The sequence below is a fragment of the Lynx rufus genome, unplaced genomic scaffold, assembly GCF_022079265.1.
Source record: "Lynx rufus isolate CCGP_SWC_20201006 ecotype Redwood Valley unplaced genomic scaffold, mLynRuf1.p SCAF_2, whole genome shotgun sequence".
Taxonomy (NCBI): domain Eukaryota; kingdom Metazoa; phylum Chordata; class Mammalia; order Carnivora; family Felidae; genus Lynx; species Lynx rufus.
In genome coordinates, this window is record NW_025814834.1 from 74,047,847 (window position 1) to 74,075,011 (window position 27,165).

A 27,165-nucleotide genomic window follows, 5' to 3' on the forward strand; every position below is an offset into this window, starting at 1 on the left:
GATTATTATCTGAGTTTATACCACAGCATCTGTATAAATGAAGCATTTGAGTATGTCACCTATTTGCTTAAATTTTTCGTGGCAAGGGGCTCCTGGGTGGCTCAGTCGATTAAGCTCTAATTTTCAGCTCAGGTCACGATCTCATGGTTCATGGGATCGGAACCCAAGTGGACCTGTATGCTGACAGCATGAAGCTTGCTGGGGATCCTCTCTCTCCTTCTCTCTCTGCCTCTCCCCTACTCGTGCTGGGGCGCTCTCTCTCTCTCTCTCTCTCTCTCTCTCGCAAAATAAATATTTAAAAAATATTTTCAGTGGCAAATCCTCAAGGTGGCCAGAGTAACGTTGGTCATCACTTTGGAGCCAACACAAGTGTGATCAGCTGCGCTCTCCCACCAGCACCCTCAGTCTTGCTGAAGGGGTTGTCTGCTCCCTCACTCACCTCCTCAGCCCCACTAATCCTCCAGCCACGTCTCTACTGACTGCTCCTGCCAAGATCACAGATGACTCCCTCTTATTTAATCTAGTGATCATTTGCGGGTTACATCAGATCTTTCTGTATCATTTGACATTGTTAATGCTGTTTTCCTTAGCTGCTTTGGCATCATTTCTCCTCATCCTCCTAGTTTTGTCTTCTGTCCCTTTCCTAAATGTTTCCTTGGCAGTCACTCCTAGACCTACTTTTCTTATTACTCTACACTCTCTTTCTGATTGATTCCATCTGCTCCATGGCCTCGATTCCACGCCGTTGATAAAGATCTCCCATTTACATCTTCAGCCCAGATCTGTGAAGGCTGGTCCCTGTCCAAAGGAACCTGATTCCTTCTCTTCCCTATTTCTCCAAGTTCCCAGTTTTAGCGAGGGACGCCATTGCTCACTGTGCAAGAAGGAAACCTTAACTCCTTCCTCTATCTCTTCTGCTTTGCCATAACATTAACAATTCAAATTAATTCTATCTTCTACATAAACTTCAAATCCAAGTCTTCTCCTTCAGCATCTCCTCCAGGTCTATCTCCTACCAGTTCCCTAGGTTAGGAAACCATCAACTTGCCTGTGGATAACCCTCTCTGGTCTTGACTCCTTATTATCACGTACATATTACAGAAGAGGTTTTTCAGATCACCACATTTCCCTGATCAAAACCCTCATGCATGCGAAGCCCCGGTCTGGCCTCTCATGCCTCTCCAGCCTCACCTTGCATTGTCCACTTTTGGTCTTTCCGAGTATTTTTCAGTTCAAAAAATACTGTGCTTTCTCACCTTCATATGCTCTTTTTCTCTGCCTGGAACGTTCTTCCTATTCTTTCCCCCTCTGCTCCTTTTTCGGGTGTGAGATTCAGAGCATTTCCTCTTGGGTGCTCCCCTAAATGCCCCAAGCCTGCAAAAGTGCCCCTCCCAAGGCCTACATCCCACTGTGTCCTCAGAGCAAGGGCCACCCCTTAACAAAATTGCCTGGGTCTTTGTATCCCTGCTAGACTGTTAGCTCTGTGAGGACAGAAACGTGTCTCCTGTGTTGAAATTGTATCTCTAGTGCCTGGAACAGTGGTTGATACAGTGTAGGTGCTCAATAAACATAGGTTGAACGAGTGAGTGAGCCTCAGGGTAAACCATGAGCCGGGCTTCTTTAGGCACAAGTTCAAATGCCTTAGTCTGATTTGCAACTTCTTCCTCATAAGTCAAGCTCCCCTAACTGGTACAACTCTTACTTTTTCACAGCAGGCAAAACTTTGTTGCAGACAAAGCAACCTATATATCCCAAAGGAAGAGAAAGTTTTCAAAGGTTCTGAGAATTAGCATATGGTAATGATCAAATCCCAGGGTATCTTTTAATTGAACCTTCACAGTCGTTCACTTAGTTTGTACTCAGTACATAAATTGAGTAGAACCTTATTAGGGAGGTTGTGTCATGCCCTAGTGAAAATGGAGAGAATGAGAAATAGCTTTCCATGACATGGAGGCATTAGAGAAAGGGAGCAACCTGGTCTGTAGCTTGTTTAACGTGTGTCAGGCTACTGACTCCTGTATGGGAGATGAGGAGGAGGACAGCGACAGCCATCAAGGTTTAGGACTTTCCTCCTAAATCCCATTGTGGGTTTTGTACTCTGCAAGGATCTACTGCACATTCCTCTCTTTTCCTCTCCTACGCTGCTGCTTTAATGTCAGCCTCAGGAGCAACCTGGTTTTGGAGATTTTTGCTCCCCAGGAGCAAATCTTCCTGAAGGAACCACATGACTACCAGGCTCACCCTGCCAATACTTCCCTGGGCTTCTTTCATTCACTCACTCTGTTCAGATGACACAGGTTCAAATGCCTTACTCAGTCTGTCCTAGCCACCCTGGACTCTTCCTTTCTTGGGACTGTAACCAGCGAGGCAAGCAAGATGCCCAGGGAGCAAAACTTAAAAGTTGCTCACTCTCAGATGCCAACCCTGTCTATGCATGTACCTGAGTGGGAGTGCCTTTCTGAACTCACCCTTGGCCTGGCACTCTCTTCCAGGAAGGCCAGCCTCCTTTCCACCATCACGCCTCTCCAAATGCTAATAATCCCTGGGACCCAGCTCAAATGCTGCCTCCTCCATGAAGCTCCCAAGTCTTTTCCACAAGGTCCCCCAGCAGACCTTGTTTATACCTCTCTGAAGGCACTCTATACCTTGATTAGTTCTTAGGCTTTTCTTTTTGTATCCATATTAAACTACAAACTTGGAAGGGCTGTCTTCTCCATGTGCTTCCAATACCTCGCACAGGGTACAGCACACAGCAGGTATTCATGTCAGTGAGGTGAGTAGAGCAATCAAGGGAAGGAGAGAAGAGCATAGGGGCTAATTGCACAGTAGGGGGAGGGCCGGGGTCAGCGTGGGATCTGGGGCCAGTCTGCCTGGGTTTGATCTCTGGCTCTGCCACTTGCTGGGTGTGAGAACATGAGCAAATCACATCACCAGTCTATACCTCTATTTCTTTATCTTTAAAATGGGATCAATATTGGTGCCCCAACATCAGGTTGTTGTGAAATCTAAATGAGCTAAAAGACATGAAGGTTTTAGCAACAGCCTCGATGCATAGTAAACACTTCAGTTAACATCAAGATCCAGAGTTAAAAGGGTCTAGTGAAGGTACATCCGTGGAAAATGCAGGTATGCACACTAAGGGCAAAGCACATCTGTGACTGATGTCTTAAAGAAAGTTAAATCTAAGCCATCAATAATGGAAGACAGAGGCAATGGCCTCATACTCCCTTGAGAACCCAAATGTCTACTTTTTTAGAAAAGACAAATCTCCTCTCTATAATTCAAAAGAAGAATAGCTTGGGCAAGAAGATGGGAAGGGAGGCTGCCTAAAAAAAGGCAGCAGAGGAGGGCTGAATGAGTTTGGAGGTATTAAAATGGGTATTGAAATGTGCTCTGTTTTAATATCTGCTGATTTTAAGGAGAATGAAAACATAATGCTAAGGGAAAGTCATGTTTTTGCTGCCATCTACAGTCAAAGTGTAATTTTTAAACCACACACACACCCAAAATGGGGGTTCTAGACAAAACAAGTGAAAATATAGATAAAATTTTAAGTTCTAGTATTGAGACAATTTGGGCATATTATTATAGCATTTTATTTACTCTTATTTCTAGAAGTATGTATATTTAATCAGTAAGGTAGCCTTTTTAACATCTCAAATTGTGTTGAAACTCCTTGAAGAAACTGCTAGAAGAATCACTCAGGAGTGAGGCTGTCCTCTGGTGGGTTGATTAGCTATAGCTGTGGCAGCTGACACACAGTTTGAGGGTCAATACAATGATTTCAAAGGAAGAAAGAGATGGATTGGATTTTTACCCTACTTTTTCCTGCCCTGTGATCTGCAGTTCTCTCGTTATTTTAGAAATTTTTTTTTAAATTTACATTTCTTTATTTTTGAGAGACAGAGCACAAGTGGGGGAGGCGCAGAGAGAGAAGGAGACAGAACCCAGAGCAGTATCCAGGCTCCGAGCTGTCAGCACAGAGCCCGACGCAGGGCTCAAACTCACAAACCGCAAGATCATGACCTGAGCCGAAGTCAGACATTTAACTGACTGAGCCACCCAGGCACCCCAGCAGTTCTCTGGTTATTAGAATTATTATAGATTGAATTTTACACCAATGCATTTTATTGTTTGCTTATGAGAAATCAACCAAAAGCAAGTAAAGCCAAAATATGACCGTGATGTCACCTCTGAGATGCCTTCTGCCCCTATCTATGTTCCTACCCATATAATTTACACAGTTACTATGATGCTTTCCCAACTTCCTTGTGCATTATTTTTAAAGGGTTAAATATAGACAAGAATTACTGGAAAAGCGTTTGCTGGAGAAAAAAGCAGTGGCCCTCCAAGAAGCTCATGAAGAAGGCGAGAGAGAGAGGCGGCTAGAAGCCCTTAGGAAACAGGTGTTTTTAATTTGGAAATTTTCATGGGTGGTTTCTAAGTGTTCTTAATAACATTATTAGTAGGGCTTAGTTACAACATCTGTGATATAAAATGTAACTTTTCCAAATTGGGACACTGATCTTCATTGCTGGGAGCAATTAGATTTATGTTGAACAATTTCCAGTTTCTTAGTATATTAAAAGAACTTTATCAGCACTTTTCAAAAGGCTCTCCCAAGATTTAAATGCATCCGTATTACCTCTCATTTATTAGCTGAATAGTACCCATTTACAGGAGTGAAACTTTATATGTAGCAGGATTTTCTGCTCCTCAAAAAACCTGGTGGAGTTTGAGCAAGATAATCATCTTAGGGGTAGAAACTTCTGTTTGGAAATCCCCTGTGGTCAGCAAACATGTGAAAAACCATTTTTTAAAAATATATACTATTTTTTGTGAGAGAATTAAAGCCTCCCATTGCATTGCCTAGTAAAAGTAGGCAAAAGTTTTTCAATTTGAGAAGTGTGATAAAATAGTGTTACTTGGTAATTTTTCAGAGGTTTTGATCTGGAAGTGATTAGTTCAACTCCTAAGCTCCAAAGCCCACTGACACCCCTACACAACTGATGGGAAATGACTGTCTGATTTCCCTTCCATGTCAGTGGAGGCAACATGGAATCTTGGATAAGAACTTGGCCTCTGGTATCCTTCAAACCTGGGTGCAACCTGGTTCATGACTTACTGGCAGAGGAAACTTAGATCATTTACTTCCCTAAGCTTCATTTCCTCCTCTGAAAAATGGGAATAATGATAGTACCTGCTTCAGAGGTTTGTAGTAATGTGTGTTCACACTTTTAAAATATTAAATATAAAACCCTCTTCTAAATGCTCTTAGGTTTTAGCTCAATCTCTACAACAACCTTATGATGTATGTATTTATTTTCGTAGCAATATTTCTATTTTATAGAAGAGGAAACAGAAGAGCCACAGGTTCCCCGAAGTCACACAGCAAGCAACTGTCAGACTGGATTCAAACCGAGGAAGTCTAGTTAAACTAGTTAAATGGCATAGTTTACAGGAAGTGTAAATGCATACCGCTATTATGTCATCATCTTTGATAAAAATAGATTACAGAAATAAATTCAAAGAGGAATGTAAGTCCTGGTCATGCTAGATTCAACAAAATTTAATCATTAGCAAATAATTATACACCATGGCCTTCTGGGGACAAAAGTTAATGTCAGTGTTACTATGTACGTTCTTGTTCAAATATATATTTGATAACTACAGAGTCCATATGATTAGAATTCTCTCCATCTGTGAACTCTTTGAAAGAGGAAATATTTATGCCCGTTACCTGTAACTGGTGTTTAGAACTATAGTTTAAGACATTTTGGCTAGGAAACCTATAATAATTAAAGCATATTCAACCCCCAGTTTTGTCATTACAGTTTCTAAATGGCATTAAAAATGCCATTCTCTTAATGCTAATTCTTGACTTTAGGAATTAACAGGCAGGTGTTACTAATGGTGCATATAATTTACAAAATTAGTGGCTTCTTTCATTAGGATACAGTTTTGAATGATTTCAATTATCATAAAGGACAAGGGCATTTAGGTTAAAATGACTCTATGGTTTTTCAGTAGAAGGGGAAACAATGGTTTACAATAGTCCCTAGAAATCTCATTGCTGAACACAATGGAGATTCACCCATCTTGCCCAATAATGCCAACATAACTCAACTTAATGCATGAATAATATACTCTAGAATGATCTTGATCATATTAAACTTTCTAGAAAGCTTTGTGGAGTTGTCACCATGACCATATATTGCTAGTAGTTAAAAATTAATGTTTATTATCTTTGGTTACTTTTTAAGGTAGTTCAATATATAGATTTTCTTTATAAGATTTCCTATGACTTAGTACCAGAAAAATACATTTTTATCTAAATTTAATCATAACTGTGATAACTCAATCAGTAGCAAACCATATATATTATGGCCTTTTAATATGTTTTGTTTTTAAACCATTAGCTCCTTTGGGGATCTCTACGACTGGCCTGGCTTAATATTTTGTCTGTCCTTCCTTCTTGGGTTTTATCTTTAATAAAATTTCCTACCTTTAATGGACATTGAACATTAGTAGTGCTCCCCAGAAGTAGTTAGCTTGTATCGTAATCCAAATAGCCATGCTTTTTCTTCTTTTAGGTTGCTATTGTTGCTCAATTTGATCCTGTTAGAATGATGTCAGACACAATGGCATCAAAAGCAAGAATGGGTATTGGAACTGAAGAAGAATTTATTCTTCAAAAGCCACTCTTTACATTGAATACATACAATGAATACCAGGTAATTGTGGGAATTAGCATGATTGATGCAAAAGCCATGATGATAAAAAGATTTATAGAAGTGTGTGTTTTGGGTTAAAAATTATTTTCAATATTTACATTTGAATACCATGTGGATTCACTTAATTTTTACTGCTAAATGATAGCACGCAATTACTGCATGATTCTTAGCCCTGTAAAATAGTTGATAGGTGACCATAGAACAGTTTGTCTGAACATATTATAAATCTGTCATTGAAAATTATTTTTAAAATTGACATTTCTACATTAAAATATCTTTAAAATTTACAAAATTTTACTTTAAAGTTGTGTTTAATGTTCTATTTTAAGTGTTTCTCTATCATTCAGAATTTGTTTAATGTTAAATTCATGATATAAATCCTACTAAGGCAACAACTGATGACACTGATACAAGACGAAGCAGAGGGAAGCTTTCAGAAATTAAAATTAACTGAAGATAATACATCAGAGCTAATGATAAAAGAAAACATTTTCTGTGGAAAAGTATTAAGGTGTTATTTAACCATTTCTAGGAACTTCTGACTCCTTTTAGTCTGTTCCTGTAACTGAGAAAGGATTTTAAAAAGTACTTTCAGGGGTGCCTGGGTGGCTCAGTTGGTTAGGCGACCGACTTCGGCTCAGGTCATGATCTCACAGTTCGTGAGTTTGAGCCCCGCGTTGGGCTCTGTGCTGACAGCTCAGAGCCTGGAGCCCTACTTCAGATTCTGTGTCTCCCCTCTCTCTACCCCTCCTCTGCTCACACTGTGTCTCTCAATAATAAATAAACGTTAAAAAAGTTAAAAAAAAAAAGTCTTTTCAGATGGATGGAAGGCAGGGAGGAAGGACAGATGAATGAATGGATATCACTGATATTAAGGGAGAAAGTAGTTCTCCCTAGTTTGTTAATTTTGCAAGTCTAAGGAGAGAAGCTGGACACTTAGTTAATTATTTACAGATTAGGAAACTTCATCCATTCACCCATTGACAGATCAAGTGTGCCTCTCCTATGTGCTGTATACTTCGCTAAGAAATAAAAAAGATGAACAGTTCATTTATCAATTGGACAATATTTATGGAACGTATTCTATATCTGGCACAGTGGAGTTGCCAGGACTACATCCTGAACAAGACTGACTTACTCTGTTGAAGGAAGTGAGCAGGGCGTCTGGGTTAGGAGGGAAGGTAGCATGTGTGAGAATAATGCCCCTGGGGTGAGACTACCTCCATGGTGGAGGTCTAAGGCCTGTAGCGGCACGAAGGGAACCAAAAGAAATGCAGACTAGGGAAGTGGGACCAAGTGTTGAAGAGGAAACTAAGCTACATCTTAGTCGAGGATTTTTGGCAGCAGTAACAACATTTTTTCCAGGTTGATTTAAATTAAAACCAAAAAACTCAGCTGGGAGGAGGGGTTGGGCCAAAGGAAAGGGATTAATTATAAGGATGCAAGTGTATCTCCAGAAGCCAAAGCAGGAAGGGCAGCTGGGGCTGGCAAAGAATTGAAGTCAAACTGGAAAGCTCTCGGGTACCTGGGCTGAGGAAATAAGGGTTTCACCAAGCAGAGGAGGGTGGAAAGAGCCCCTATTGGCGTGTCTTCAGGGTAAAGGTACACGGCAAGGGTGGGTGCTAGGAGATGAGATTGGAAACATAGGTTAGGGTCAGACTGAAAAGTATAGTAGCTTTTGCTTGCTAAGATGTTATCCTGTGAGCACAGGTGAGACCTAGAAGCAGGTGAATTATATACTCAGATATGCTTAGCAACGTATTCTGGACGGAAAATTGGTGGGGGTGGGAGTGGGGGTCAGAGTCTTTTAAGATGGCAAAGTCCTCATAAACGTGGGAGGGCGTGGCATGAATGGCTCTGGCTGAGAGGAGGGAGTAATGAAAGTGAGGATGATTCTAAGCCGGGCAGCGAGTGGTACTGAGAAGAGCCTGCATTTTGGATTCAAATCTACATCTGCTATTTACTGGCTATGAACTTGTGTAAGCTATTAACATCTTTATGTCTTGTTTACTTCATCTGTAAAATAATAATTTGTAAGGTTCTTATGAGGATTAGGATAATAAATGTCAATTGCCTAGGATATTGCCTGGCATCTACAAGTAATTCAGTAAATTATAGTCATTATGTGTGGCTGCCATTAACCATATAAGAATACAGAAGTAAAAACAGACTTCGGGGAAGAATATTTATTTTGTTCATGTCATGATTAGGGTGAAGATGTCTAGAACACGTTTACAAAAATCTGATTGGTTGCTTCTGGGGAGGTGATTTGGGGAAATGCAGGTCAACTTTCCAGGGAGATCTCCATTTCACTTGATACCTATTCTAAAAATAGGATAAGGCGATCTTTTAAACCTCACAGACCCGAAGCTGAGAAGAAGGTGAATCCAGAAAAAATTAGGGAGTACACAGGCAGAGCATGAATCCTTGGAAGTGGATAAGGGTGACTACAGAGATTGTATCTAGAAGAGGAGAGACTAATGCTCAAAATATATTGCTTTTCAGACACAAATCTCTGTATTATTTTCGACTTGTGTGCAATCATTGCTCCTCGTCCCTGTACCTCATCAGTTGCCAAATTCTCTTGATTCTTCCCTTCATAGTGTTTCCGAAAGTTCTCTCTTCCTTGCTACCAGCCAAGTTTAGGCATTTATTACTTCATGTTTAGACAATTGTAGTAGACTGCTGCTACTCCAGTGTTCTACCCAAACTGCCCTGACCCCAAATTGACCTATTTCACCTCTGAGTTTGCATGTGCCTTCCTTTTTTGGCTCTCTGTCTCTTTTCTTCCCCACTCTGCTTCATAGAAGAATAGGGTGGACTTTACAGTTAGCTCATGTGCTCCTCCTCACCTGAGGTCATCCTAGTCTAACCCACACCAGGAGATGTACTTCTGTGATCTTCTATCCTTGGAACATCAGTCACATGTGCCACCAGCTGTAGTTATCTGTATACCTTCTTACTGCCCCTATTGGTTTAAGAGCTTCTTGAAGGAGGGCTGCTTTCAACAGCTTGCTATCCCATCCTCTAGGGGGACTTGAAGTCCGTGTAAAATGCCTCATTAGCTAAAATCCATATGTGGTTACCTTATTGCAAGCAGCGTCTGTTGACATTTAATATTCATGGAAGGAGGGGAAGAGGAATAAGGTCCAATCAGCTATAAATGAAAATAGAAATTGAGCTACTCATATTTCCATTGCCACTTAGAACCACATTGGTGGAGACATTTTCTAATTCTGCTTGAAATAGAAATCAGCCTTGGAGAGTTCGATTGATTTTGTTTTTTAAGTAGAGGCCATGTGTTTAAACATAATTTACATATTTCAGAATGATGGAGAAATTAGAATGTCTGGTGAAAGACGAATGTACCAAGAGTGTGGTTTAGATTTATTTTAATCAATGATTGTCTATATTTTGTAATTCTAGCTATGAATAAATAATGAATCAATGATAGTGCTGAAAGTAAGCTTTTTTTACTGCATCTTTTTAATAATATCAATATGTTGTATTTTGACTAATCTAGTATAATATTCTCTGTATCTTATCTCGGAAGCCATGGATATACTGGAAAATGATAATGTCAAGAACATTTGGACATTTTCAGTAAAAACAACAAGAAAACCCCCAACCCTCTCCCCCTAAAAAACGGCAACAGAATATAGTCACTGTATACACAAAGTTTATTGTCATCTAGTCATCTACCCAGAAGAAACAAATTATATAGCTTGAGCAAATATAGAACTAAATGATAAAATTTACTTTAGTTCAATGAATTGCTACTTATTTAAATTGTATTTTATTTCTACAGATAACTTCTTTTTTCTTTCTACAGATAATTTCTGACCCTAGACTCCGTTTTGAGTTAGCAGTTCGAGAAGCTGGACTTCATAAAACATTTTATGCCAGAGAGATATTACCAAAAATCAGTCCTCAAAAACCTCCAAGAAAGGACATGGAGTCTACTGTATTTAAAATCTAGAGTTCTTCTGTAAATCCTATTATATGTAAACAAGATTTTTCTTTGAATACATTTATATAGTTAACAATTACTACTTTCCAAAAATTTTTTAAATATCAGACATAGAAATCAAAGCATTCATTAACACAACTTTGTCTTTTATGACTCTTAGAATTTCATGCACTATTTCCTATATCTTTGTTATGTCTGATAGTACTGAATTCAGCAAGACTATGGAACATAATTATAATGCATATGATACATATATTATTGTTCAGTAAGCTGCATATTGGAGATTGCATTATCCCATGAAAAGAGCTTAAAATAACCATTTTCAGGAATTACAATTTATGTTGCTACTACCTGCTAAGGTTCATTTCTGCTTGTTGTTTCAGAATTTGACTTTTTAATTATGGAAGCTCCATTATCATTAATACTTCTATTTCTTGATTATTATAAGAGGAGACTCAACCTTTTTCTAAATTTAGAAACCAATTTGGTGTACCATGTTTACTGCAAACCAATCATCCAAACAATTTCATTTTGCAAATTAGCCTTTAAAAATAAATTAGAAATTAGGAACAGCACTTCAAGCATGGGAATATCTGTTTGGGCTTAGAAAAAAATGTAGTTGTGTGGTTGTTTAGAAAGAATATTTCACAATTTATAATATTTCAAATGTTATCAAAAATTATTATTTAATATCTAGATGGTTTTATACATAAAGAGCATTTCAAATAAATATCAACCATCTATGTCTACTTTAAAAACTTGATTAATCAGAATCACAAGTCAGTGTTGTTGGAAGTTGCCATTATTACTGTTAAGACTACCTCCCCTCCCCTTCTTTTTCTTTCTATTGCAACTTCCTGCCATTTCCTCCCTACTTCTATCCCAGAATTGCTGTTATTGGAGTAATGCAAAAAAAAATGACAAAGACCAGTCTGACTGGTGGAATATTAGGTTTCATGATTATTCCCAACATGATGGGAATAAATAATGCAGCAAGCCCAGCTCATCAGAATAAACCTTCACAAGAGATTCTATGGACAAAATCTGTATCTACAATTCATTATAATGCCCTCTCCATTCAACCTTTTGCATCATCACAGCTCCTAATTGGAAGAGGAAAAGGAATCATGAACAAGACTCAGGGCAGTGGGCAGTAGCAACATTCTTGAGGATGTCTCCCACCATCACAATGTTCCTTTAAGGGTCCTCGCTTTACTTGATGTGAAGCCCCAGATCATAAACCATGAAAGCCCTGCTCTATCAGAGCACATCCTCTCTATGTTGCAAGACATATTGTAGTCCTGTTTCTCTAATGTCTCTCTAATGTCTCTCCTTCCTTATCTGTGTGGATGTTATTCTTCTTAATCTGTTTTTACGTTAAGATCTGATTCTTCTTTTTGCTCATTTATACTCAAAATTTGTCTTCCTCAACTTTTAGAAATAGTTGTGACTCAAGATAACCCTTCTAACTTCATAGCTCTACAGTTCTCTCTTTTGTTATATTTGTGTATGTTCAAAAAATTTGCAGCTTACTTTCTGGAGATATTTCCTCCCCTAGTTTTATCTGGACCTGTTATTTCCTTTGACTTTGCTGTTCCTGTGGTGCTCAACTTGGATTTTCCTTGCAACATTTTCTCATCATGGGACTTTGTCCTAGAAGTGAGTTTTGACTACCTGGTCTGGGATTTCATGGGGCCCAGATTTCTGTGGCCCCTTCAGACTTCACTGCAAACACTTTGTACTCATTCATTATCAGAGTGTAAACCCCCCTCTCAATTTTATCAGAAGCTTCCAGTGAGTACTTCTTGGCTCTTTAGAGATCTCAAGTCCATCTGATGTCCCTTGCTTCCCTCTGTCCTGCAAAGGTGTTGGTACAATCAATTCTTATAGCTGTCAGTGGTTGTTCTTTATCCATTCATAATTTGTAGTTTATGGGAGAACCTTGTCACTGTCACTGTTGAAGATTATCTCCATTGGTGTTTGGCTTTATTCTGCTTTTTGTTTCTTTTTATAGGCTGCTCTGAGGAGATTAAAAAATCACCCCACTTCTGCTGTCATCTTCCCAGAATCCTTCCAAACCGAATTATTGATCCTAATGGCCTTTCATGCACTAAATATGCCCACTGCATCTCCGTAATGATGCCACCATCCACCACATATACAAATCTGAAATCTGAGAGTCACTCATACTGCCCTCCTCTCCCTTATTTGAAGTATCTAATCTATCAAAACCTACTGACTTTCTGGCTTCTATACTGCAACCATACATCCAATGGAAGATATTTGCCATGTTTTGTGACTTTCTAGCCACACCATTTTCACATTCGGGGATTATTCCACATTATCTACCCCTCTCCCAGAGAAGAAGCAAGCCCCTCAGTTTTCCTGGTTCTCATGGTATATTCTATGGCAATCAAATGAACCTATTTGAGATTTCACTCATAAGAGAGCTATGTGAGAAGGTAAGAATCCATTTTCTGGCAAGGCTGGCAGTAGAGGCTTTCAGCTTTAGGGGGGTCATAGTTTGCAGAACTATTAGTATCTAGCACTCAGGGGAGGTGATGCTAATAGAGGTGTGTGGGACTACCAGAGCAGCCGTGGGTCTCTGTGATGAAGCTGTTGCCTAACGAGTATTTGGCTAACCTCAAACACAGACTCTCTGGTCTCCCAGAAATACCTAACACTCTTTAACAAATTGCTTTTCTGTTTATACTAGCTTAAGTGGGTTTGCTACTGTGGATGCAGAGATACACTGATCTTTTTGCAGTTCCTGTTATGCACCAACCACAGTCTCATGCTCTCCAGTGATAATCCCTCTGACTCTGTAATCTGTTCTCTCAATTACGATTTCCCTTCTCTTCAGAAAGTAGGAAGAAGAGAACATTTCAGGCTTTTTTTTTTTAATGTCACCTTAATTGCTGAGTACTGTTTTTCACAGCAATGATTTTCACTCTAAGGAGAGGCCCACTAAAAATTACTTTCAGGCACCTGGGTGGCTCAGTTGGTAAAGCATCTGACTCTTGATTTTGGCTTAGGTCATGATCTCAGAGTTGTGAGACTGAGCCCCATGTCGGACTCTGGGGTGAGCGTGGAGTCTGCTTACGATTCTCTCTCTCTCTCTCTCTCTCTCTCTCTCTCTTTCTCTCTCTTTCTGTCTCCTTCTCTCTCTCTCTTCCTCCCTCCTCTTGTCTCTCTCCCTGCTTGTGCTCTGTCTCTCTCAAAAAAATTACTTTCTCTCTCCCCCCAAAATTCAGTCCATCTTCCCATATCCAAAGTCCCATATAGTATTTTTTTAATTTACATCCAAGTTAGTTAGCATATAGGGCAACAATGATTTCAGGAGTAGATTCCTTAATGCCTCTTACCCATTCAGCCCATCCCCCCTTTCACGACCCCTCTAGTAACCCTCTGTTTGTTCTCCATATTTGAAAGTCTCTTATGTTTTGTCCCCCTCCCTGTTTTTATATTATTTTTGCTTCCCTTCCCTTGTGTTCATCTGTTCTGTGTCTTAAAGTCGGCATATGAGTGAAGTCATATGATATTTGTCTTTCTCTTACTAATTTAACTTTGCATAATATCCTCCAGTTCCATCCACATAGTTACAAATGACAAGATTTCATTCTTTTTGATTGCCAAGTAATACTCCATTGTATATATATACCAAATCTTCTTTATCCATTCATCCATCAGTGGACATTCAGGCTCTTTCCATACTTTGGCTATTGTTGATAGTGTTGCTATAAACATTGGGGTGCATGTGTCCCTTCAAAACAGCACATATCCCTTGGATAAATACCTAGTAGTGCAATTTCTGGGTCGTAGGGTAGTTCCATCCATACAGTATTTTTATTTTATTTTATTATTTTTTTTTTAATTTTTTTTTCAACGTTTATTTTTTTGGGACAGAGAGAGACAGAGCATGAACGGGGGAGGGGCAGAGAGAGAGGGAGACACAGAATTGGAAACAGGCTCCAGGCTCTGAGCCATCAGCCCAGAGCCCGACGCGGGGCTCGAACTCACGGACCGCGAGATCGTGACCTGGCTGAAGTCGGACGCTTAACCGACTGCGCCACCCAGGCGCCCCATACAGTATTTTTAAATGGGACACTTGGGTGGCTTAGTTGGTTAAGCATCTGACTCTTGATATCAGCTCAGGTCATGATCACGGTTTATGATCTCAAGCCCATTTTGGGCTTCATGGTAACAGCTCAAAGCCTGCTTAGGATTCTCTTTTCCTCTCTCCCTGCCTACCTCTCTGAAAATAAATAAACATTAAAAAAAAAGCATGAAGAAGCTGGAGCTTCCTCTACCTGGTATATATTTGGTTATTTTCTATGGAGCCCACATTTTCTTGGGTTTTATTTTGCCATCATTAAAGCAGCTCCATCATCTCCTTAGCTGTGCTAGATTTTAATTCTAGGACACAGGTTAAAGTATGAAGTCATTTTGAAGGTAAAAGACATTTAAAAAAATATTTTTTAACATGTATTCATTTCTGAGAGAGACAGAGTGTGCATGTGGGGGGGGGGGGGTGCAGAGAGAGAGGGAGACACAGAATCCAAAACAGGCTCCAGGCTCTGAACTGTCAACACAGAGCCCAATGTGGGGCTCGAACCCATGAACCATGAGATCATGACCTGAGCCGAAGTCAGATGCTTAACTGACTGAGCCACCCAGGAACCCCAAAAGGAAAAGACAGTTTTAAAGAAACTTGGATAAATTAGAGACTTTTTAAAATCAAGACTCTGTTTGCCTGGAGAACTTATGAGGAGAATCTAAGATACAGAATTTTAAAGATCTCCGTCAAATCCCAGGAATGATGGAGTTTGACCTAAGGTGGAAAAAAGATCTGAGATTTCTACTGTTTTTGACATCTGATCGATTTGTTTTGGAAAAATGGTATATGCTTGATGATGCATTTGAAGATGAACACTTGCTAGATTACTGCTGAGTACCAGAGAGGTCTTGAGGGGGAGAGTTTCCAGGAACTTAGACATTAAGCATTTAGGAACAGTGAATATTGCACTTTGAGACTCAGTGTGGGACTTGATTATAATAATAGAATCCATGAGCTGCATGACCTCATGGAATCAAGTCTCAATCCCTAGAGAGGAATGTGGCATCGAATATGTTCTGTTCTTGTCATGTTTTTAAAATCTCCAGAAAGATGTTTTCCAACCTCTATGGCAATTCCTCTTTTTACACTAGCAAGTGCCTATGTCCTTTGCTTGCCCACCTCAACAGCAGTTGGGTCTAAATTTTTCAATGCTTTGCCTGATTCAGGTTTGCATTGAAGTACATGTTTTAATGTCACCGTTAAGCTTTATTAATTTTACCAAATGCCGCTTGTCCCCCCTCTGAGCGAATGTGTTATTTTGTATGTGGGAATGTAAGTGTGGGGAAAGAAGAGTTGCATTATTTCCCTCTGTTTTGCACATTTTCCCAGACATGTCAATATTACTTAGCACCCCATATGCTTAAAGCTCCTAATATTTATAAATAATTTCAAAAACAACTTGCTTACATTTCTTTAGACATTTTATAAATATTGTATTAATCTGAAATGCTTACCTTCACAGTATATTTAAAACAAATGCTGCAAAAATTGTCCTATTCACATTGAAATATTATAAACTAAATTTGGGAAGCTTATTAAAAGTAATATTTATTTTTAAACTTACTGAAATGAAACAATATGTTACTTGAAATTGAAAACAATTGACTTGCTAAGGGAAATCCAGCATAATACAACATGAATTTATGTCCACATGGATTAGGATGCTGCTATCTGGAAAGAAAAAACACAGATACTGTGAAAAGGATATGTTTTCATCATGTTGTTATATCAATATAACATAGTTGCTTAAAAGGACCAGCAGAAGCCTTGGAGCTTTCTTATTTTTTATGTTTCTAGATAATTTTCTTTTTTTCCTCCACTTTCTCAGTCCAAATCTATAGTTTAAATCAGTTCAACAAATATTTACTGAAATTGTGGCATAAAACAAAATCTCTGCAACCGTTAAAAAGAATGAGGATTGTCATGATGGCTGCACAGCTCTGAATATTCTAAAAACCATTGAATGGGTGATGGCAGGCTGTGTGAATTGTATCTCAATAAAACTTTTTTTTTTTTTCAGAAAAGAACAAGGAGAGGGGTGCCTGGTTGGCTCAGTTGAGTGTCTGGCTCTTGATTTTGGCTCAGGTCATTACCTTGGGGTCATGGGGTCATGGGGTCATGGGATCAAGCCCACACTGAGCATGGAGCCTGCTTGAGATTCTCTCTTCCTCTCTCTCTGCCCCTCTTCCTCACTCACACCCCCCCCAAGATAAAAAATAAAAAATGAATTAAAAAAGAACAAGGAGAGGTACATGGCCCTTTATGAGAAGAGAACCAAAATATATTGTATAGATGAGAGGTGTGGGCAACAACAGAAAAATACATATAGAATGGTCTTATTTATGTAAAAAAAAATACAAATTTCTGGAAGGATATAGAAAGAACTGTCAGCAACTGTTACTTTTCGGCTATTGGAATGGGAAGTTTGGGTGGAGTAGCAACCAGAGGAGGCTTCTGTGCTGTTTTGGTGTTTACAATGAGATTGTAGTATTTTCATAATTTTATCTCTTTATTTTTATAATTTTAAGGCTGAATATTTTATAGGGTGCTATGTATCAGATGCTGAGGAATCTAAGATTTCCAGAGCCTGCATAAACTGCCCAGTGATGAGCAAAGCACGGCAAAGGCTTGAGGTGGATAGGAGTCAGTAAGTGATTATTGACTCCATGACAAAAAGGGTAAATGGATGGATGGGTGAACTGTAAGAGTTTTGTCTTTCTATGGCATAACCAACTAACAAGTAATTATTGCTACTCTGAATAAGTATAAATATATAGGGTAGAAAAACACAGTTTAGAATAAACCCCTTCTTTTCCCAAAGTAGGCTCAGAATATGGCTTGAGGAGGGGTGCCTGGGTGGCTTAGTGGATTAAGTGACTGACTCTTGATTTCAGCTCAAGTCATGATCTCACAGTTCATGAGTTCAACCCCGGTGTTGGGCTCTGCACTGACAGTGCAGAGCATGCTTGAGATTCTCATTGTCTCTGTCTTTCTGCCTCTCTCTGCCCCTTTCATGTGCTTTCTCTCTCTCTCTCTCTTTTTCTCCTCTCAAAAAGAAACATTTAAAAAATATGGCTGAGGAAATGAAACCTCTCCTATATTTAAGAAAAATACAAGTAAAATGCAGTAGACACGAGAGGACTACAAAACAAGGCATTCTTATCTTTCTTGCTACCCTCATTTCTTGTGCTCCAACACCTCAGCTTCTTGAGACATTGGCACAGCTTGTGTCTTCTCCATTCCTTCCCTGCCATTGCTTCCCATCTTATGCAGAGAGATGAGAAAGGACTAGGAAGTGAGGGGAACAGAGAGGGTAGATCAGTTTGAATGGGTGCAAAGGTTTGTGTCAAGGGGTAAAAGGGAATGTTATAGTAAACATTGTGCAGCACATAGATAAGTGTGAGGTTAAAACATGAAATTGGGACACCATTGCAGAGGACTTCTGTGGTTGATCATGATGCAAACTGCCCTCCTGGAGAACTGGAAAATCTCCTACAAAGGTACAAATGAAGGAAATTGCATAACCTGTAGTTTAGACACAGGAAAAAAGGTGGTTGAATGATAGGCAGCAAGAATACGGGGACCCAGAGCTCAGACATTGGGCATAGATTATTGTCCTAAGTGATGTGACTTGCTGAGTGGCTTTACAAGGTAGCAGAAGTTTTTTTGGGGGTGATAATGCAAACCTTTCATAGGTAAGAATGAATTTCTGTGTGCCCTTTTGTTCAAATCTGGCAAGCTTTTTTATCCCTGCAGGCTGCTGACCATTGTCACCTCTGTGGTCTGATGACAAAAATGATATATCATTCAGATGTTTCCTTTGTGCTGTTTGTGCACTCTTTAGGCTTGATAAAGCTAGAAAGCAGTCAATATTGCTATGTGAATTTCATTTCTGTCATTCTCTAACTCAACCCCGTATTCTCAGACACAAGCCCATGGCCCCTTGAATAACAGCTTAAGGTGTTCAAACCTTATCATGCAGAAAATACTAAATAGTTAAGTTTTCTTAGGCAGAGACACAAAGACAATGTTTCTGGAAGGCTAACATGAGAGCAGAACACAAGTTGGATAGAAGTAGGGAGATGACTGGGTTTGGGGGGAGACCTTGATGATAAGCTAGACTATATCAGGTGTGAGATGATGTGAATGTGGGGAAGAGTGGAATCTATTAATTTAGGGGGAAAACTGAACTCTGAGCTCACCCATTCCTTTTGCTTTTATAAACTTCCTTTAGACCATACCCAGTGAACCATGGCTCCTAGTAGTCATGCCCTTCTGTAGTCCACTCCCTCCACATTGAATCTGGGTGACCTTGTGACTTCTTAATCCAATATAATGGGCAGAAATGACGCTGTGCCAGCTCTGGGCCTAAACGCTAGGAAAGGCCTGGCAGCTCCTGCTTTTGTGTTCTCAGAAACCAATTACCATGTGAGACGTCTGGGTGCCCCACTGGCAGGCCACACAGAGAGCCCTGGAGGATGAGGACCCTGTGGAGAGAGACATCATGTTGTGAAGCACTAAATCACCAGGCACCAGAGGGAAGAAGTCATCTCAGGCATTCCAACAGATTCAGGCGTCCCAATGTCTCCAGCCCCAGCCACCAGCTGATTGCAACCACATGAGAAACCCCAGCAGAAGAAACACTCATCTGAGGCCACTCATCCCACAGGAATTATGAGAAGTGGTGATACATTATTATAAAGTGATCTATTGTGCAGAAACGGATGTCTGAATCTAAACTCTTGAATAACAGATCCTGGACTTGCCTACGTCCAGTCCTTTGCCTGAACTCCCAGTAGGAGCAGCCAACATGCAGTGAGCACTAACTACATACCAGGCATTGTTCTAGGTGCTTTACTTGTCTGAAGTAATTTGATCTGCAATAACAACTCTATGAGCTATGGACTAACATCATCCGTGTTATTCAACAGAGAAGCAGGTGCAGCAAAATGACTTGCCTTATACAATCTTACACAGCTCATCAGTGCCTAGATTTAAAGCCTGAACTCTACTGCCTCCTAGTCTCAGGATTTGCCAATCAGGCCATCCTTCTGTTGTCACTAATCTCTAGAACTATTTTGGGGCCTTGATTAGAAAGGATGGGATATAGCCACAAGTCAGTCACAAGTGGTGACTCTTCTCTGGGTTTTTGCCTGGGTATGGAATCAAATGTATCGTAGTAGTGTGATTTAAGAAGTGCTGAGAAAGTCCCCTAGCAATCCCCTCCCATACATCAATGATCTCTCATTATCTGCAATAGATGCTAAATTCTCTTCAGTGGTGAAGCATTTATGAAAATATCAATCCTCTGGGTTGGCTGCTAGCTTAAGCCATTGTCTTCAAGGTCTATCCTATAGAAACTTCTTCCCCAAGATGTATTCACACAATGAATGCCTCCCCAACTGGTGACTATGAAGTCTCACTTTCTTCTTATATATAGTGTATCCACAACCATCGGCTTGTATTTTCACCTGCTTCTCCTTTACACATGTTTCTGGGAAGATCCATACATCACATAAATGTGTCCTGATTGCAGCTTCCCATCTTAGCCAGCTCTGTGGCTCCAACCACAGCCCTATCCTCTGCAGACCATCTTTCGCCATCTCATATTTGGTCTTGTATAAGCAGTTGCCATTCTGTCTCTATGCTTTGCTACAAGCGTGAAAACAGGGTATTTCCTTAATTCCACACACTGATAACTATGATCAGCCTGTAGCAATTCACAAGATTTATTGAAGTCTTAGAGACTAAGAGGGGATTCTGATCAGAGAAATAAAGGACTAATATATGAGAATTGATCATAGGCCAGCTCTTCCACAGGAGGTCTCCTAACAGCCACCATTCTCCACTTGCCAGGATGTAGCGGTGCCATTATGTAGCAGTGGCCTGCATCCAGGAAAGACCCCAAGTGTCTCTTCTGCCTGGAAACAGGCTCCAACTCTGTCAGACCCCAAGGGATGAAACTATTCCCCTTCTTTAGTCTACCACAGTGAATGAAAAAATGCACAGAAACAACAGAGAGGAAATGTTGATAACACCTCATTTTGAGTAAAGCTGGAAGGTGCAGAGAAAGTGCCCTTGAAGTGGACCTCTAAGCCAGTGGGCTGCTTTTCATGGGGGGCATTTGAAGCAGTGTTCAGTCTAAGCAATGGCTGCCAATTTCAGAGTAACTCCCATCTAGAACAGGGCAACTGGCAGGTTTCCTTATCCTCAACTCATCATTTCATAGACGTAGACTCATGTCAGTTGTCTGACTTTTTTGGAGAAGTGTCCATTTAACTTTCCTCACTGTGCACAGACTGAAGGCCTGGGTTTCTGTTTTCACTCCTCATCCTATGCCAACCCCAGCAGGCATGAATCCTCATATCTTGAACCCCTGGAGCAAGGGCCTGCAAATGTTTTCTGTAAAGAGATAGTTAAATATTTTCACTTTGAGGGTCATATGATTTCCGTCTATACGACTTAGTTCCGCTGTTACAGTGCAAAAGAAGCCAGAGACAGACAATATGTAAACACTGGGCCTCGCCAGGTTCCAATAAAACTTTACAAACCCAGGAGGCAGGCTGAGTTTGGCTCCCAGGCTGTAGTTGTTGACCCCCGATCTGGGGTAGCATCAGTTTCTGTGTTTTTGTTCATCTGCTTCTGTGGTCTGGGCTTTCTCTTTGCTTTTTCTGTCTTCAAAGGGTTTCCCCTATTTTCTTGTGAGTATAATAAGACATTTTCAAGTGTCTTTGAGGGGCACCTGGCTGACTTTGTTGGAAGAGCATAGGACTCATGATCTTGGGGTCACGAGTTCAAGCCTTATGTTGGGCATAGAGATTACTAAAACAAAAACAAAACCCAAAACTTTAAAGTATCTTTGAGTGGTTTGTCCAGATCTGGGTGTTCTGGGGTGGCAGAGGGATTTTTATACCTAGTTCTCGATCTTATTGGAAATATAAATCTGGTATTCTTTTCTGTCGCTTTAATGTCAACCTTCAATGTCATTATGTTTTTAGAAGTTCTCTCATAAATGGAATCTAGCTGGATTTTGTTTTACCTTTCAATCTGATAGCCTCTGCCTTTTAACTGGTGAGTTGATTTATATTTACTGTGATTACTGTTACATTTATTTCTGTCACCTTACATTCTTTCTATTCCCTTTACCATGAGATTTCTGTTCTTTTTTTCTCCTTTTTTTATTTTTATTACATTAATCAGATATTCCTTTATTTTTTCCCCTCTAATTATTTGGAAATCCAGCATTTTATTTTCCTTCTTTCGATATAGCCTTTATATTTTAATATGCACAAGTAACTTAATAAAGTCTAACACCATTCCAAATCTCTATTCTCCTCACCACTCCAGTTTTAAATTTTCTTTCCTTTCTTTTTTTTAAGCACATTTTAATTCTGTTCCCAGACTATTTTATGGAGCTTTCGTAGATGTTTCCAGTGCTTTTGAGGTATGCTAGCTCTCCATCTTGCAGAACCGCAGGAGACTTCTTCCTTCACATAATATAATTTCACAACTATCTTCCTTCCTTACCAGTCTCCCTTCCTTCTCAATATTTCCTTTTATTTTTTTCTTATCACCTTCCTCTACTTCACACCAGGTTCTTTCCTTCTTTGGTAGCATATCTCAATCCTACAGAGTCCGTATGTGCTATGTCAACCTGAAAAGATAAATAACTTTATTAATTGGTCTTCTACTCTCATTGAGACACCAAAGCATTTATACCAAGGGCAACACATATTAGGTTGATGCAGGAAAATTTCACTTTAAAATAAGACTTTGATCCTGGAGAAATATTTCCTGTTGTCACTCTTCTTCTCTTCTCTCTAGTGAGTGTTTTAGATTTAATCATTCTTTCTGATAGCTATTGATGCGTTAGTCATATTTTCTCACTGCCTTTGTGACTATGATGAACTGTGCTTTGAAAGATAAGCTTGGTTTGCTACGCTATCTTGAGGAAGAGTACCCAGACTGGCTAATGCAAAGATTCAAACCTCCTTGGCAGCTATCTTCCTACATTGGAGATTAAAACATTAGGCAAAATAATCTCTCTCCTGGTAGCCATTACCATACCCAACTCCTTTGCTCTGATTCCTAACTCCCCATGCTAACTTCTTAGAGACCATAACTCTTCTCTTGGAACAGAGGCCTGTGTAGAAAGGCCAACCTACAAGCCTGATTCTATCAGGCCACATAATGTGAACTTTCTCTCTAAAAATCAGTAAATTAGAATTTGGCTTTATAAAAACCACACTATGGACCTCATTGAGCCATTGCTCTTTAAAAATCGTAGTAAAATGTACACGCCATAACATATACCATGGTAACCCTTTTTGAGTATCCAATTCAGTGGCATCATGTACATTTACTTTATTGTGAGACCATCACCATCATACATCTTCAGAGATTTTTCATCATCCCAAACTGAAACTGTACCCATTAAACACTAACTCTCCTGTCTTCTTTCTCTCAGCCTTGGTAGCCACTGTTCTACTTTCTTTCTCTATAATTTTTTTAATGTTTATTTATTTTTTGGGGGGGTGGAGGGGCAGAGAGAGAGGGAGACACAGAATCCAAAGCAGGCTCCAGGCTCTGAGCTGTCAGCATAGAGCCTGATGTGCGGCTTGAACTCATGAACCACAAGATCATGATCTGAGCCGAAGTCAGATGCGCAACCGACTGAGCCACTCAGGCGCCCCCTCTTTCTCTATAAATTTGGTACTCTAGGTACCTCAGATAAGAGGAATCATGCAGTATTTGTCCTTTCGTGTCTGGCTTATTTCATGTAGCATTATGTTTCAAGGTTTATCCATGTTGTAGTATGTGTCAGAATTTCATTGAACCCTTACTTTTAATATATTGAATTTTATACATTTTTCCTTTCTGGGAAAACTAATTTTTTATGAGTCACAAAACCAGAAAACATTTTATCTGCACAGATACCAAGACCATGGCTGACATCTCTCCCTCATCGGCCCTTTTGATGCCATTCTCTTCCATAGCTGTTACTCTGGCTCCATCATGCTTGAACTTTCTTTTGCCTTTTAGCAAAAGAAAGGCTTTGGAGACATATCATCTTCACATGAAAAGGGAATTTTTATTCTGAAATATGTAAGCTGCTTAACTTATTAGGTGAAAATTTGAAGGCACTGACCTTCACAATAGGGGACCTGACTAGTCTAACAAGAAAATGATGTCTTTGGCGGCCTCAGCTTGTCTTTAATCCATCTCTGCCCTCCCTGCAACCTTGGGATATTGTGGAATGTATCGGTCAAGTCTTGGTCATCCATGCCCAGACGCAGTTTCTTGTTACTGGTACTTCTCTTTCTCGTACTCCCCCTCCTCCCACTTAGCCCGAAAAGACTCCTCATCAGTCCTGCTCTATGCCTCTCAATCATCTCCCTTTGCCTAGGCTCAAAGCCCAATCTCCTTAACCTGACTTGTAGGATCCAATATAACAGAACCCCAAGTTACCTTTCCAGATCCAGCCAAACAGGACACTACTATTCTGGTTGTGTCCTATATTTTCCTTCTTTGTCCTCTTTCATGCTTTTATTTTTAATGATAACACCCTCCCCAAAGTCTCTTTCAAAATTATGGCCCTTAAATAAAACTCATCTCAAACATCCATCTTGTCTAAGAAACCCCTTCACATCCTTCCAGCTTCATATGATCATTCCCTCTGTTGACTCCTCAAAACACTTTTATTTCTACCTCTCTTTTGGAGTCTCTCAGATTATCCTTTGAATTATAACTCTTAGTGCCGCAAACTTAGTAGGCTATACTTAGGGAAGTTACTGTATCTTGTTCTTCCACAACACCTATCACTGTGACTTGCACAAAGTAGGTTCTTATAAATCTATTTCGTCCATCATTTGCTTTTTACTTAGAGCAGGTCTGTGGTATTGCAACTTTAAATCAATCATGGTACCAGTTCTATAACAGGTAACTCCTCTGGAGCCCAGTGGAAAACAGGGGAAGTTAGAGCAATGAAATGTAAGAAATAGACCTGAGTAGTGGACTGGTTTCCACAGCTGATAATTTACCCAGAGTAAGTAGAACATAGATAACATTTTGTTTGCCTCTTCATTGGTTTTTGTCGGTTGCAATGTTGGGAAGACATGGGAATGCAAAGGACCTTAAACTCAGATGAAAGATAAAGTGATATGCAGAGGCATCTGGGTGGCTCAGTTGGTTGAATGTCCGACTCTTGATTTTGGCTCAGATTATGATCCCAGGGTCATGAGATGGAGCCTCACGATCAAAAGAGAGAGATTCTCTCTCTCTTTGTCCCCCTCTCTTCTGCTTGTGTACACACTCTCTTTCTTCAATAAGAAAGAAGTGATATGCAAATAAAAAGAATCTAAATGTTAGATAATTTATTCTTCGTGTTCTAATAGGGCATGGGGCAAAATCACATTACTCAGATGATTTCTCTAACTCTGGAATGCCCACAGTGTTTCGTGATGGTAATGATTAAGCTACTGTAGACAGTAATGGCTTTTCCAAGAAAATTTAGAAATTTAGAAAAAATATGTACAATCCTAAATCACTACATTTTGTAGCTAATTCTTTTTTCTTTAACGTTTATTAATTTTTGAGAGACAGAGAGCATGAGCAGGGGAGGGGCACAGTGCCTGATGCAGGGCTTGAAACTCAGGAACCCCAAGAACATGACCTGAGCCAAAGTCGGTCGCTTAACGGACTGAGACACCCAGGCGCCCCTGTAGCTAACTCTTGAGTAATTCTCTACAAAATATATAATATTGGTTTCTAGGTTGTTTGCCTGATGATTTTAAAATTATTTTATACTTAAACATAACTTAAATGTTACTTTTATAAGGTTTCAGGGAAAAAAAGTGGTTTAATTGTGGGCTTTTGTTTTCCAGTGAAAATTGTGATGCTCAGTGTTTAGAAAAACAAATCATAAATCCATTCTGGTTTGAATGATACCTCTTTAGGGGGAGCAAAAAAGGCAAACCAGAAATGAGAACGGTTGAGGAGTGAATAATGAAGCAGGTTGCAAATTATAAGTATTTCAGTTATTTATCTTGGGAGACATCAGATGCCAGAGCCACTGGCTATTATTTTAGGATTCCTGGAAGATAGAAAAAGTCCTGAAGGACTGAGGAACAAAACATTTATGAAGTTCATTTATTTTTTAAAAGGGAGAGAGACCCCAATAACGAAATATTTTTCTTTGTTTACTTTGCTCTAATTCTGAAATGAAGATTGTAGATCAAATCCTCAAAAATCCTGTTTGTGGTATTGACTTCCACAGGCACACAGGATCCTGTAGAGGAACACCGTGGCTTTATGAAACTCAGTATGTGTCAGAGCATTTTAATTTCCTTTCATGACAGGATGACGGGACATGTAGCTGGGAGGCAAGCAACAGAAGCCATTTATCTGTCTTTAATTCAGGCTTTCAATTCTTTCCTACATGTGATGCCCAGCAGCCAGCTAGGAAAATAAGTCAAGCACCATGTTTCTCAAGCTGCAAGCCCTGGAGAATTCCATGAGAATTTTTACATGTAATAATAAACATTCTTGTAGAGAAGATTATTGTTTAAAAAGTATCCTACCAGTTAAGAAGAAAAATACTAACTTCTATTCTGCAGTAAAAAATTGCAATCCGGGGGCACCAGGGTGGCTCAGTTGGTCAAGTGTCCAACTTCGGCTCAGGTCATGATCTCATGGCTCGTGGGTTTGAGCCCCGCATCAGGCTCTGTGCTGACAGCTCAGAGCCTGGAGCCTGCTTCAAATTCTGTGTCCTCCTCTCTCTTTCTGCCCCTCCCACGCTTGCACGCTCTCTCTTTCAAAAATAAATAAACATTAAAAAAATTTTTAAAAATTGCAATCGGAAGATCTTCACATGGAATCAAGTTTCTTAAGTCAGTGTCTTTCATAATGGTTTTGGGTCCCCAGATGTATTTTGGAGGTTGTATTACTGAGCCCCAGCAGGAATCGGATGGCACAATTAAATGGGAGAACAGAGAGAATTACTGAAGGGGTAAATTCTCTGAATTTACAAAGAGGTGGTCAGGATTAAAGGGACAACAAAGGATAGTGTGGCTCAAAGGATGGTGCAGCTGGGAATAGCTGTTACCAGCCCTGATGTGAGGGAGCAGGAGGGAATCTATTACCAGAGCCTGGAGAGGACAGTAATATGTCAAGGTCTATTAACACCCAAGTCTGGCCATTGGTAGGGATACAGTTATCCTGCCATGACCAGCCTCAGGAAGGTGTCTGGACTCAGGAAGTTATATGCAAATTTGGGGATGTATGTGTGAATGTGGCTTCTCCTGCAGAGCCGGCCCATAGAGATTTTAAGAGTTCCAAATGTTAAG

General features: G+C 39.8%; 1 protein-coding gene across 2 annotated transcripts in view; it reads left to right on the top strand.

Annotated features, from left to right (window-relative positions):
- The window catches only part of CCDC148 (coiled-coil domain containing 148), a 182,288-nt gene extending 171,575 nt beyond the window's left edge, over positions 1–10,713 (top strand). For both annotated transcript variants that reach the window (XM_047085875.1, XM_047085876.1), the window contains 3 exons: positions 4,289–4,406; positions 6,594–6,734; positions 10,567–10,713. In XM_047085875.1, coding sequence (XP_046941831.1) covers positions 4,289–4,406; positions 6,594–6,734; positions 10,567–10,713 — 406 coding nt within the window. The remainder of the gene's footprint in view (positions 1–4,288; positions 4,407–6,593; positions 6,735–10,566) is intronic.
- Positions 10,714–27,165: the final 16,452 nt, after the last annotated feature.